Source organism: Vombatus ursinus, unplaced genomic scaffold (genome assembly GCF_900497805.2).
Source record: "Vombatus ursinus unplaced genomic scaffold, bare-nosed wombat genome assembly UNPS02014909.1, whole genome shotgun sequence".
In the NCBI taxonomy this organism is placed as follows: Eukaryota; Metazoa; Chordata; class Mammalia; order Diprotodontia; family Vombatidae; genus Vombatus; species Vombatus ursinus.
The window spans coordinates 1,480,425-1,494,122 of NW_020954687.1; the positions used below are offsets into that span (position 1 = coordinate 1,480,425).

General features: G+C 46.4%; 1 protein-coding gene across 1 annotated transcript in view; it reads right to left on the minus strand.

The window, feature by feature from the left end:
- Positions 1–435: 435 nt before the first annotated feature.
- The window catches only part of IPO9 (importin 9), a 38,250-nt gene continuing 24,987 nt past the window's right edge, over positions 436–13,698 (minus strand). The window contains 11 exon segments of the mRNA XM_027843403.1: positions 436–4,676; positions 5,105–5,181; positions 5,503–5,604; positions 6,302–6,421; positions 7,076–7,209; positions 7,758–7,924; positions 8,226–8,501; positions 9,439–9,567; positions 10,021–10,169; positions 12,354–12,580; positions 13,089–13,248. Coding sequence (XP_027699204.1) covers positions 4,566–4,676; positions 5,105–5,181; positions 5,503–5,604; positions 6,302–6,421; positions 7,076–7,209; positions 7,758–7,924; positions 8,226–8,501; positions 9,439–9,567; positions 10,021–10,169; positions 12,354–12,580; positions 13,089–13,248 — 1,652 coding nt within the window. The 3' untranslated portion in view covers positions 436–4,565.

The following is a 13,698-nucleotide window of genomic DNA, read 5'->3' on the forward strand; positions in this document are numbered from 1 at the left end:
GGTAATACACACTTTTCCATTACATTTCACTACTACGCTTTTGGCATGGTACAATGTAAAGAGCAATAAATAAGGAATCAGAAGTCCCGGATTAAAATCCTCCCAGAGCAACTCATTGCTTGTATGACCTTGGGCAAGTCAATGTGATCTGTCTGGGTCTTAGTTTTCTCTATAAAATGAGTAGGTTGGACTAACCTTCCCTGCCCCTTCAGCTCTGAACCTATGATCCTCTGATCCTTGGTGTCTCCAACGGCTGTGAGTTCCCATCTAGCAGCAGCCACAGTATCTGGGGAAGGTGATTATACAGTTGGAATTAATCACCAGAGAAGAGCAACCAAAGCCTCCAGCACTAAGCCCGGATCCAGCTAGGTCAGGATCCCTCCCAGTAGCTCCAGGCCTGCTCTATTTACAAATTCTTGTTTCCCTATCATCTCCTTTTTTTTTTTTTTTTTTTTAAAGTCCTATAACCTGAGCGGTGAGTCAAGGAATCAAAGAATCTTAGAGCTGGAAGTGACTAGCCTCCTTATCGTAGCTGGATGGCTAAGACCAGGTGCCTCTGGAAACAAATAAGCGCCAGCAAAGTGGCACTTATCACTGTGGATGATATCTTAAGCCCAGGCTCCTACTCAATGCAGGAATCCCATCTATTCTGACCCAGAGGAGTGGCCAATCTTTGATTCTTTGAACACATCACGTGAAGAGGAGCTTGTCATTTTTCCAGAAAACCAATCCTATTTATGGTTCCCTCTTTCCTTTTTCTGCATCTGCATTGGTAGGGAGACGAGGTTGGGGATTTAGCTGTTTGCTTTCTCTTCCACCAAGGAGAGGGAAGAGAGATTGTCTTAAAGCACAGAAGCAGCTGAAATCACTAGTCACAGGCTTCACTTGCTACCAAAAAGGTCTTACCCCAGAGGCAGGGTGGACACTAGGTTAATGGATTCTGGCTTCTGGCCCTAGAATCTACCCCACCTTCCTAATTAGCTAGTTCCAGAAAGTGCCTGTAGGCCAGGGTCTGCATTATACACCTGGAAAAACTTCCTCCCTAAAAACCTAACAGTTCCTTGTTGAAGTCATAATAACCTGGTTTCTTGTAGTAAAATCAATAAGCATCTATTAAGTGCCTACTATGTGCCAAGCCCAGTGCTAAGGCTGAAGAGACAAAGAAATACAAGCTCAGTCTAATGGGTGGAGATACCATCAAAAGAACTATGTACAAACAACATACACACAGGACAGTTGGGATGACTTTCAAATCCACCTCAATATAGATGCAGATTTGAGGGGTACATTTGCTTTTAGTATTAAACCCAGAAGTGCCATGACACCACTTGCTGGGGGGGGGGGAAGAGACCCCAAGACTCATTTATACCGCACACTCCTACTCCCAAGCCAGGCCTGCCTGAAGCTCCTAATTGGGAATCTGTAAAATGGGGCTATATATCCTCTAAGTATCCTTTCATCTCTTAAGTTTATGATCCTGTCAATTCACAATGTTCTTATATTCCATCTTCTGAATGTCACCACTATATTTAGTCTTTCATCATCTCACTTCTAGACTACTATAGCATTCCAATTAGCTTTCCAGCCTTGACTGTCCCTGATTCAATCTATCCTGCATCCTCACCAATCCTTCTAAAGCAGTTCTGACCAACACTCCCTACTATCAAATAAAACCCATAGGAGTTAGCTTGACATTCAAAGTTCCCCACAATTTAGTCATCTAAGCCAAAATGGACTACTTTATTCTCAAATGATATATTCCCACCTCCATGTCTCTGCTCATTGCTTCTGCTTAGAATGCCCTAATACTTGTCCCTATCCTCAAGTCTTTCTGGACCACCTCAGCCCAAGGTGATTACCCCTTCTTTTTAACTGTCATACATACTGCCAGCACTAATTGACATATTTTTTCTTAATTGACATTTTTTTTTAACTCTATGTATTCTGCCTCCATGTTTAGATTGCAAATGTCCTAAAGGCAACTGATTTTCTGTATCTAGTGGCTAGCATGGGGCCTTACAAATACTGGGTTCTTATGCCCGAGACTGGTATTTCCTATTTTTGACAGGTATGTAGAATATGGAGGACCCTAGCACAAACAGGCTGGTCACTACCTGGGAAAGAGAGAATTTAGGATTTATGCAGATACTATAAAGCAGGCATATCAACTCTCCCTCCTCCATTAGATTAAAATACAACTGGGAAATATTTAACACATTAAAATGGAATCAAACATAGTTGACGTCAATACGTGGTTTTCTAAGTCACTAATGTGGGCCTGCTGGGGTCCTTATCTTGTTTTAGTGGCCCCTAATTCTATTGGAGTTTGAAAACATTTCTCTAAAGGATGAAAGCCCAGATACTCCACAAAGGTCAAGTCTCCAAGAGTGTTTCTGCTCCATCATTAGAAGCAGAGACATTATGATGACAGAAATACAGCTGCAAGGTATTAGAGGTCACGTGGCCCAACTCTGCCATTTCATAGATGAGGAAGCCAAGGTCTAGAGGGGTGATTCCCTCAAAGGAACCCAGTTAATGGCAGAGGAAAGATTTGAACCCACATCCTTTGATTCCACACTCCAAATGGCTCTTTTCCATGGCACCATATGGGAATATGCATCCCATGTGATGTGTCTCAGCTGTTAGGGAGCCAAGCAATCAGCCAAGAGATGGCCCTGTCATTTTGATTGGCGGCAATTATGCTTTGGGTCTTTGCAAATTTGGGGTAGAGTCACAGGGACACCTAGTGGCAGAAGATAGTATTGGCCACAATTGCTCACCATCCTGCATCCCCAAAGCCAACTGCACTGCATTCTTAATTTACCCCAGTGTTATCTTCAGAGCAAAGACAGGATCTTTGTGATGGAAAGGACCTGTGCTTATCTAGTCCAACCTCTTCTATTCCTTAGGACTGCCAACCTAAGAGAAACGCTTTGGCAGCAGTTGCAAGACAGGTGGCAGTTACCTAGGCAAGAGCACAAACCCTGAACTCTTCTGATTTCCCTGGCTGATCCAGGCCTCCACGGCAGACTCTAGAACAAAACTTTTACTTTCAACCTCTCTGGAGAGGCAAGGCCAAAAAAAAAAAAAAAAAAAAAAAAAAAAAAAAAAGACAGAGAATCCTAAAGTCCCAATTAAACCGACACAGATTGTAAGGGGCACAACCAACTGCTTCCCTCAGTGGGTTCTCTCGTGAATGTAAAAAGCAGAGAGCTGGGGATCAGCCACTACACACAAGGGATGTTAGAACCACAGCTAAAAATCCTTTGGGCATAGAAGCGACAGTGGTGAAAATGATGGTGGGGTGCGGAATGGAAGGAAAGAAAGGAATAGGGAGAGTGAGAAGACAATACCCTAGGGGTTAGGGTAGCAATGACTAGCCCCTACTCCCCCAATCCTGCACTTGTACCCCCAAGCGCTGGCCACCATGGCAATGAGCCTGATCTGGGGTGGAAGCCACCACACAACTGGATGGAAACTACCACCCGGTGCTGCCATGAAAAGCCTCAGGGGCTTTCCATTTACAGCTCCTATCAGACTGGATTTCACCTAATTTCTTTTTTTATCTCTTTATTTTTACTTTCCCCCCCAAAGGGAATTGAAGGCAAAGAGGTGCTTGGGGAGGCACCTCATACCACATGGATTAAATTCATTTGTAAAAGTTACTGTCCTAGAAAAATACACATTGCTAATTTGTGGGCTACAACTCAACCATTTCTGAGGACACTGGGGATGGGGTTGGGGGAAGGTGGAGAGGAAGAGGGGGAAATGTATGTCAGACTGGCTCACATGGATGTGTATGGGAGGCAAATTAAATACACTTTTGGGGTGGTGGGTCATAAAAAAGCCTTGTGTATTTTTCTTAAAAGTGAAACCTAAACTGCCTTCTGTCACGTTTACTGTGTGCGTTATGTGTGAGAAGGGCAGCTTGAAGGTTTTGTTGTTTCATGCAGTATAGCAAAAATGTGATGATTTGTATCAGCTGATGAGTTTTAGTAGAAAGACTTTGGAGGCTGGGGGTAAAAGGAAGAGGAGAAAGGGTCACTGGAGACAACCAGGAATCCACTTGCTCTTCATTTCCAACCAGAACCTAGTGAGTCAGTGGTATGGGGCTGGTGACAAAAATGGAATTCCTACTCAAACATGCCTGTTGTCCTATGAAAGTCAGGGTAGTAAGAAGGTCAGTTGGTGGGACATGAAGGACCATGCCTTTTGATTCTCCAGAGAAGGAGAAAAAGAATCCATCAACACAGAAACCCCTGCCTCTTCTGGCCAAGTATGTTTCAGGGCTGTCCAGCAAAGAGCTCTGGAATAGCCCTGCGTATGGCCAGGGGCAGAGGCAGGGGTCAGATGGTTTTCTGTGCTAGAATGTCCTCAGAGGGAATGCCCCAAATTCCTCCATCCAGCATCCCTCTTATGACAGCTTTGGTGAGCTCAGTCTGCGCTTCAGTCAGTGTGTGTTGCTCAGGGAGGGGCCAGAGGCTGGAGGCAGCTCCAGTAGGAGAAAGGTACATCTCAACATCAGTGAAAGCTACAGAACAGTGAGTGGCTGGGCCGGCGGAAGCTTAGATGCCGATCGCCTGGAGCACCCTCCTTTCATTGTCGTTAAGGTGGCCTGAGAACATCACGTAGCAGGGTTGTTGGGCAAACTGGCACAGGAAGTCAGTCAGATAGGCCTGGGTGGGGAAAGAGCAGAGGGGGGTCATGGAGGGTTGTCCACCTAAAGCAGGGCCAAGGTGGTGAAGGTGGGTCTGCCAGGAGGGCAGCAAGCTGAGACAAGGGCACACAGCTGGGTGGTGGGGAGGGAGGCAGCTGGAGCCCCTGCTCCCACGAAGGGGGCTGAGGGAAGTACCTGTTTAGGAGTTCGGGGTGCTCGAGCTCCAAAGGACACCGGCTCACTCAGGGCCCTCCCAGAGAGGTGGCTTTTAAGTGCAGCCTGTTTCCTACCAGCCTCAAGGAGTTGAATGAGCTGGGCTGGGGCACCGTAGGGATGCTGCCGACCCTCTATTCTGGGATTGAGGCTTCTCTCCTGAGAAGCAGGGGGTGGATCTGGTCTCACCAGACTTGTCTAGAAGGGCAGTGCTCCCCTTCTAGACAATCTCACCTGTAAATCGACCTGATAGAGGGGGTCCTTCAGGGCATCTGGATCATCCTCTTCATCATCTTCGTAGTAATCCTCGTCTGTCAGACAAGAGCCAAGGTGGAATCAGGAAGAAGTGGTATGCAGAGACACATGACCAACGGGACCCACTAACCCAGGACTGTACTGGAGCTCTAGATACTGAGTGACTAGTGGAGGTACCTCAATGTCCCCTACAGCTTAGAACTTGACTTTCACACTCCAGTTTCTTCTGGGATAAGCAGGGCTTGGTTAGATGTGGCAAGAGGACGAGGGTTTTCAGGGTCAAACCCCTCCCCTTTTCTCTGCCCTAATTCATGTTGAAAGAAAGTATGTTTTCTGATCTCCAGGTCCCTTCTTTGTTCCCTTCATCAGCTGCCTACCATATTTATTTGTGGCAAGAATGTCAGAAAGGAGTTGCCCGGCTAAGCTTTCATCTTCCTCTTCCTCTTCTTCCTGGTCTTCCCACATATCGTTAGAATCATCTGTTTGGAAGAGAAAGGCAGATGGAGAATTCTCATCACTCTAAGTCTCGAGTAGGGTGGTGCAGACAAAAATGCCCAGCGGGCCCTGAAACTTGGATCATGGATCCCAGAAATAGTTCTTTCTGAGCCTAGTAGGATGCTCAATTTTTTAATTCCTTCCCTCATTAGAGGAAAAAGCAGGGCCTGATGCTCAGACTCCCCTGAGGACAGAGACAGGGGAAAAAACGTAGAGAAAGATCTTAGGAAGAGCTGCCCCCCCCCCCCCCCCCACAGAAAAAGGTTGAAGGGTCTATTTCCTATCACCCCAAATTTTTTCAAGAAAAGTGTTTTAATGATAGGGGCAGAGTGAATTCAAGACTAGTTTGATAAACCATCAATCACGTGAAGCATGATGTTGCACTAATAATAACATTTGTACAGTGTTCTAAGGTATGCAAAACACTTTACAAATATTATCCCATCTGAGCCTCACCACTACTCTGTGAAGTAGGTGTGGTAGTTCTCCCCATTTTGCAGATGAGGAGACCATGGCAAACAGAGGTCAAGTGACTTGCCCAGGGTCACAACGCTAGCAAGTGTCTAAGGCCATTTTTGAACTCAGGGCCTCCTGACACCAGGTCCAGTGCAATGTGCCACCCAGCTGCAGCGACAGACAAACCGAAGCAGGGTGTAAGTGGATAAGGCTCTAGCTCGCTACCTTGACTCCACTCCGCTGGTGTTTGGCGAGAGGCATTTGCCTCCATGACGTTGGAAAGCTCATTGATGATCAGCTTCAAGATCTTGACCAGCAAAGGAATGTTTGTCCAGCGTTCAGGATCTGGGAAGGAAGGAGAGCGTTACAGCAGTGTGGTCCTTGGTGGTCTCTGAAACAAGTCTAGAAAAGACTGAAGACTGCCACAGGTGGGTGCGCACACATAGTCCCCTCTTTCCACCTGGAAGTCCTTGCACATAGCACCAGTTATCCCATAGTTGCCCATGCCTTCCACAGTCTCTTAATGTCCACAGTCCCAAAGAACGTTTGAGTACTCGCTGCCATCACTGAGGAGCCGCTTAGGGCACCTCAGCACTGGGCAGGTCAGGTTGGTCACATCATTTATTGTCACCCCCTAACAACTGTGTAGAGAGTGACGGCGCTGAAGACTTAGGCTGGAAGCAAGTCAGAATTCTACCCCAAAGTGAACACAGACTTCCAAGGAACAGAACAGCTTCAGGCAGTTGCTGCAGACAGATTCCCAGGTCAAGTACACTGGAAAGGGTGAGCAGGAAGCCTAGGGATACCGCAGAGCAGCCAGCGTTATTCATCCTCTTTTACAGAGAAATTATGGCCCCAAAAGAGGAAGACACTTGCTCAAGATTACACTCTGCATCCTGATTTTCAGGCACAGAAAACTTGGTCTCCTACACCAGTAAAGAAGAACCTGCATTCCAAAGCGGAACTCTTAGGTATCGCATCGGGGGAAGCATCACTCACTTTTGGCTGCCTTAGAACGAGTGCGGATGCCCTCCTCCATGTTGAAGATCTCCTCTCCCTTGACCCTGATGTCTTGCAGACGCTTGTCATCTGCATTGATGCCGTGCTGGAGCAGCTTGCATAGAGCCACGGAGCTGGGAGGACAGAGGACAGCCCACTCACAGTCACCTAGCCATTAGTTCCACTCCAAGGAACAAGTGGTTTCTAATTACTCTCTCTTCTGGGTCAGTGAAATCCTGCACCATGAATTTTAGAAAGTACTGACTCCCTTTGTCAGAGCTGAAAATGGAATGGCGTCTAGATATCTAGAAGTTGACCTAATGAGAACCTTTTCTTCCAAACAGAGGTGGGCCAGGGCAAAGCGTTAAAATGGCTGAGTTGGTGGTATAAACAGTAAGGAAGAAAATGTCTGCTGATTTGGCCAGGGGAGTCTGGCGCATCCTTTAAAGGCCTCGTTAGACAGCCTCCCTGGCACAGCATAAGCCAGGCATCATCCTAAGGTATCTGAAGATGGCAGTTGTTCAGGAGGGTATAGAATTGGAAATAAGGTAAAGAGTTGTGATGAGAGAATACAGGAGTATTATGATATATTTAATTGGAATAAAGAGAGTTAGATTAGAAATGTAGAGGCAGAGTAACACTCTGAGAAAGAGCAGATGAAATATGCGAGTTGGGGTCCCACCTGACTTTGCTTTCATACTGTCCATAGAACAGGTGCTGCCGGCTTGTCCACTCAGCCATAACAAACTCCAGGGCAGGTTTACCGGTTGGTCCTGGGAGACTGCACAGAAACTCCAAGAGGGGCTCCAGCTGAGTGTGGACCAGGTGAGCAAAGACCATGATCAGAGACTAAAAGAAAACACAAGAGAAATACTTGCTTAAGGGCTTCAAAAGCGCCAAGGATGATGTCAACTAAGATAAAACAGGTATTTGGAAGCAGCAACTTATATGGGCTAAAGCTTCAATCCTTGAGGCATAGAAAAAAGGAGCAGATATCACGGTACTAGTATGGCAAGGCAGGGAGGTAATGGGAAAACTCTGTCAACACATGAGCTTCTATTCCTTCAAAGCCTGTGAGTGAATGTCCCATCACTTTTCCACCCCGATACCCTAAGTTTTGTCCAGCTGAGATTTCCCGCTGTCCTCTCACCTGCATGACACTGAGTGTTTCTGCCTGTTGCATCTTGCTGAGGATGGCACGAAGGATCTGGTCCAGATTCTCACCCAGCTCCCTCCCGGCCTTGGAAATGAGGGTGGAGACTAGACGGCCAACAAAAGCAGCAGTAAACTCGGAGGTGCGGGGGTCGAGGAGCTGGCTCACCACTTGCATCACATACCACAGACCATTGTGACCCTGCTCATCGTGCCACTGTGCAATCTGCTCCAAGGCCACGGACACATAGGCCCGAAGGCACTCACCACCATTCTGGGCAGGGGACAGAACACAGAGGAGAAGCTGAGGAAGAGTGGAATGTCTGGAGCCCACGGATGTGCATGAACAGAAATTCCACCATCACAAACTTTGCTACCAACCTCATGAAATCTTATTTTGAGGTAGATAAGCTCAAAGCGTTTGGTCCATATTAGGGGTGCTGCTATCTGTGGCTGGTTAGTTCAGTAGGCCAGAGCACGATCTGAATGTGAACAAGGGTTTTTCCATCTCTACGTGCTAAAATGCACCCAATTCCCTGAGATGACCCTTGATCGCATAGGTTTAAGGGTGGGGGTGGGGACAATGGTAGAAGAGGTGGGCAAAAATACGAATGGTTCAGTGGAAATTCATCATCATTCCTAGAAAAACAATGCAGAACACACGCCCTATTGATAGGTCATATACCAGAAAAAGCAGTAACCAGGGGCTACCATATGGCTTGAAACCCTATGGAATTGTGTGCTGTTTTTTTTCTCACAACACTTTTTTACCCAGCGATTTTCCAAGTTAACCAAAGTCCACTAGCAAGTACCAATAACCACAATGATCAGCTGTAGTACTTTAGGCCTGGAAGGAAGTGACATGCCACCCAGAGAGTTAGGAGCTGAAGCAAGAAAAGACTTGAGGCATCTTCCTTCTCTAGAGATCTATCAGGCAGACCTCGCAGATTTTCATTCTGAAGACTTTCCCAAGTTTACTTAGACACTTGTAGTGGGCAGCAGATACCCAGATACCCACCACCCTCAAGTGGTGTTCACAGGTCCACAGGAGCACAGACAGTTGAGCCCTGGCATCTTCTCTTATTGAGTAACTCCCATTTAAGGACGCTATCAGGACGCCACAATGGAAGCCTTCCAGGATTCTGGCCCACCACAAGGCTGCAGGCCAGGAAGCTGCTCACCTCCCCCTTTCCCAGCCAGTGTTCTGGTACCTGCATGGTGGCATTGTCGTCTGTGTTTAGGGTACACTGTGCAACAGCAGGGAACGCCTGGCAGATGAGTAGCTGAGAGAGAGGAGGCTTTGTATTTCGAACCACTGTGGTCAGAATATCAATGGCTGTCTGGGGAGAAGAAAAGAAGGGCAGTCAGGGCTACTTCTTCCTGGGAGATTCGCAGACCAGGCTTCTTTCCAGACTATAGTGAAACAGACAGCACAGAGTGGGCAGAATAACCCTGCTCTTGCAGAAAAAGCTGCATAGGTAATAGGGAGGCTCCTGGCCCCCTTCTAAATAGACAAGCACTCTTCTAGACACTGAGAGCTGGGAAACAGCCTGGTGGCAAAATGAGTAATCCAATACATGGGCAACTTTATGTGCAATTGAGTGAGGGCACCTCTGTATGACGAGAATCTTAAAAAGCCATCAAGTGCTGTCTGATGTCCTCACGGGGCCTGTGTCCATGAAGATGTATTTTCATTCCGCTAACATACTCTCAGAATACCAGGGTAAGATTTTCAGATTCTCCCTCCTACACCCACAGTTATGTAAAGTTCCCCATGGGTGTCTGTTACTTACCGCACACAGCCCAGCAGGGATCTTGTCAGCAGGTGCCTGCATAATGCTGACCAGAGTCGGGATCAATCTCATCTGCATGGGACCCTGACAGGCCTCGATATGGGCCAGTTCCTTGAAGATGTCCTGAGCCAATGAGGCAACAACGGGATCTGAAGTAAAAAAACCAGCATGTCTCCCAGGAGGTCTGGGCCTTCCTGTTTCAGCCAGGTAATGCCTGCCTCTATCCCCCATGGTGCTGGATTCTATTTAATTTATCACCATGAACTCCAGTGAGGCCAAAGGAGTAACCTGAAAGTATCTAAGCGCCGTTCCCAAAAAAAACACGCTACGTTCTGTTAGAGTGTGGACTAATGTTCCTACTAAAATGAAATTCTGCATCTTTCCAAAGGCAACCCTTACTCCTTTCTTCTTATAAAGTCTAGACTGGGTTAACGTACGCTTGACAGGAAGAATGGCCAAAACTTATCTTAAAAGCAAATGCTCTACACCAAGTAAGAGAACAAGAAGGCATCAAGAGCTTGAGGCTGAAGCTATTCCTCTAAATGCTTATGTCTGGGGAAAAGATGTATACATTGACTAAGGAGTAAATGATGAAGAACAGAAAAACAACCCAGGTACTCTTCCCAGAATAATAAGCAAGGCCTACTGAAAGAACAGACTTCTGCGGGGTTCAATTCCAGTTTAAATTGTTTCACCCAGGCACAAATAATATTCTCACACACAATACTGCAATCCACTCCTCAAAACAAATCTGAAGGCTACATTTTAAAAGAAGCTTTTCCTGAATGATGAAAATTCATTTTAATGGCTAATATTTACTTTGACTTGTAGATCAGAAAAATGCCAGAGATTTATATATCTATATTCTAACAGGATATTTAACCAGCCTCCAATGATGTCATTAGGGCCAAGGTGTAGACATGTGATTAGCCACCAACAGAGTTAGAATTTGCAATTTGCTGAATAAATGAACCCCCAAAGTACTAGAGTGCTGTTAACTTTTGGCAATGTCACTAGAAGGAGTCTGTCTTTAGTCCTGGTCTACTAAGCATTTTAAATAAAGGCTTACTTATCGAATTTGTGGAGGGACCCCTAATATGTTTAATGACAAATCTGGAATACAAAAAAACCTTAAAACTAGAATGATGCACTGATCTGAAGATAGAATTTTATGAAGATAAATTTAAATTTAAACTCCTGAACCTGGGTTCAAAACGGCATACAGGGAAAAAAAAAAGTTGGCTTAATAGAAGTTCATTCAAAAAGACCTGGAGTTTTAGTCGAACACAAGCTCAATGTATGCAGCACAGGAACATGGCTGCTAGAAGAGGGGAATGAAGGGGAGAAGCATGTATTAAGCACCTTGCAGGTGCCAGGCTTCACAAATGTTATCTCACTGATCCTTACAACTGCCCTGGGAGGTAGGTGATGTTATTATCCCCACCGGACGGGTGAGGAAACCAAGGCAGACAAAGGTGAGGTGTCGTGTCCAGGGTCTCACAGACAGCTAAGTGTCTGAGGCCACATCTGAACTCAGGTCTTCTTGATCTGGGGCCCGATGCTCTATCCCCTGAGCAACACCACTGACAAACGAAACAGAAGTCACTGTGATGCCAGAGGAAAGGTGATGGCCCCAATGACTCTGTGCTGGTCACAGCAGGAGTACTGGTGTAAGCTCTGGCCATGAACAAATGGTAGTCTCCAGAGGATGGTGACCAGAAAGGTGAAGAGACTCCAAACCATGACACACGAGGATGTGGAAGGGAAGTAGGCATGTTTAGCCCAGAGGAGTCTGCAGGAAGGCATGGCGGGAAGAGCTGGCAAAGGGGCTAGACTCATTCTCTAGAGTTTTAGAGGAAGAACTAGGACAAGGAAGAGACTTCGGTTCAGGCTGAAGGAGGCCTGTGAAACCACCTGAACTGCAGTTCTTCCTCACTCAGTGTCATTCAAGCGGCAGCTGGGAGGATTCAGACTCGTGAACCTCCAAAGACTCGGGTAAACCTGTGATTCGATCCCTGTACCTGTCCAGCACCTTCAGAGCTCCCCAGAGCAGGCACGCTGGATAGCTGGTCCATGGCTTGGTTTTAACATTTTTTTTTTTTGACACATTTACACTCTGAGGACAGATGGGCTATGGCCCTCACCTCATATAAACTGTACTTACTTATGATGGCTGGTTCTTCAAATCCCAAAGGGATGAAATGAAATCTCCACCTGAGTCCACTTGTTCCTAACCTTTTCTCTTTTCAAACACATTTAGAAGACCCCCCCCTCCCTCCCCGCCCCCAGTCAACTCATCCTCCTGCCTCCTGTAGGTGTAAGTAGAAACATACCGTTGCTGTATTTCAGAAATATGGCAATGGTGAATGGACAGATTTTGTTTTCCACACTGGCTGTGAATTCTGGGTCTACTGTGCATACGATGCACAGCGTCTCCATCACCAAATTGAGGACTTCTGAGCTGAACTGTGCTGCCAGGTGAACCAAGCCATCCAGGACGCTGGGAAGGAAGGGCCGCAACACATGGGTGCTCTCTGAGACCTTCAGCTGATCACAATAACTAGACAGAGCGATAGATCAGTCAGGGTCAACCATAAGCACATTCAGCCAACACTTATTACTCCAATTATTCCACCCCTCAGAGGAGTAGCTTCCAATCACTAAGAGAGCTGTGAACTTGTTTGTGCTTCTGTTTTTCTCATGCATCTCATTTACCACGAAAAACACTGAGGTAAAACTGGGAGGGACAAAGAAGCATCCTTTTATTCCTTTAAGCATCTTAGGCTGGGTGGGAGATTCTAGGGAATGGAGGAGGAAGGGAGAAGGATTTTTTAGACTCAACCATCAGAACCGCCTATTCATCCATCTAGCTAAAAGCAACTAAGAAAATAGTCCTTTCCTTCTTTACCTTATCAGTTTTTTTCTTAAGATATTCCAGCATCTATAAGTGGTTCTGTTTCCAGGTAAAACAAATCAATAGGCCACCTGTGGTTTGGGATGCTTTGCTTTGGGCTATCCCCCCAAATCACTCCCCTCACTCACAGACTGGAAGTTTTCAGGTCACTCACCCCCAGATGGCTCTGACGGCTGATATCCGCACTGACGGGGGTTGCGTCTCATGCAGACCACTCACGGTTGCCTGTAGGAACTGTTGGATCAGCTCAGGGGACATGGCAACAGTGAACCGACTTGCAGCCCAGAGAGCCCGACCCAACAGAAAAGGAGAGACTAAGGGAGACAAAGACGGAGCAGTGAGGCCTCTTACTACAATGATCCTTCCTGCCATGAGCCCAATTTGTTTTCTTTTCTTTTTCTTTTTTGACTAGGCAATGGGGTTAAGTGACTTGCCCAGGGTCACACAGCTAGTAAGTGTTATGCGTCTGAGGCCAGATTTGAACTCAGGTCCTCCTGAATCCAGGGCTGGTACTCTATCCACTGCGCCACCAAGCTGCCCCCATGAGCCCAATTTGAAGCCAACTTGAACTGGATTCTAAGACACATGCAAACTAACTAAAAAAAGGAAGAAGGATCTTAAGAGATGAGAGAAAAGAAGGCAAGAAATCTCACCCTATCCACCCTATGACAGAAAGTCCCTTCTCCACACCTTACTTATTACCATCTATATAATAGCTCACGGCTGTTCTTATTTTATTAAGGAACCTCTATCTCAAACTGTTC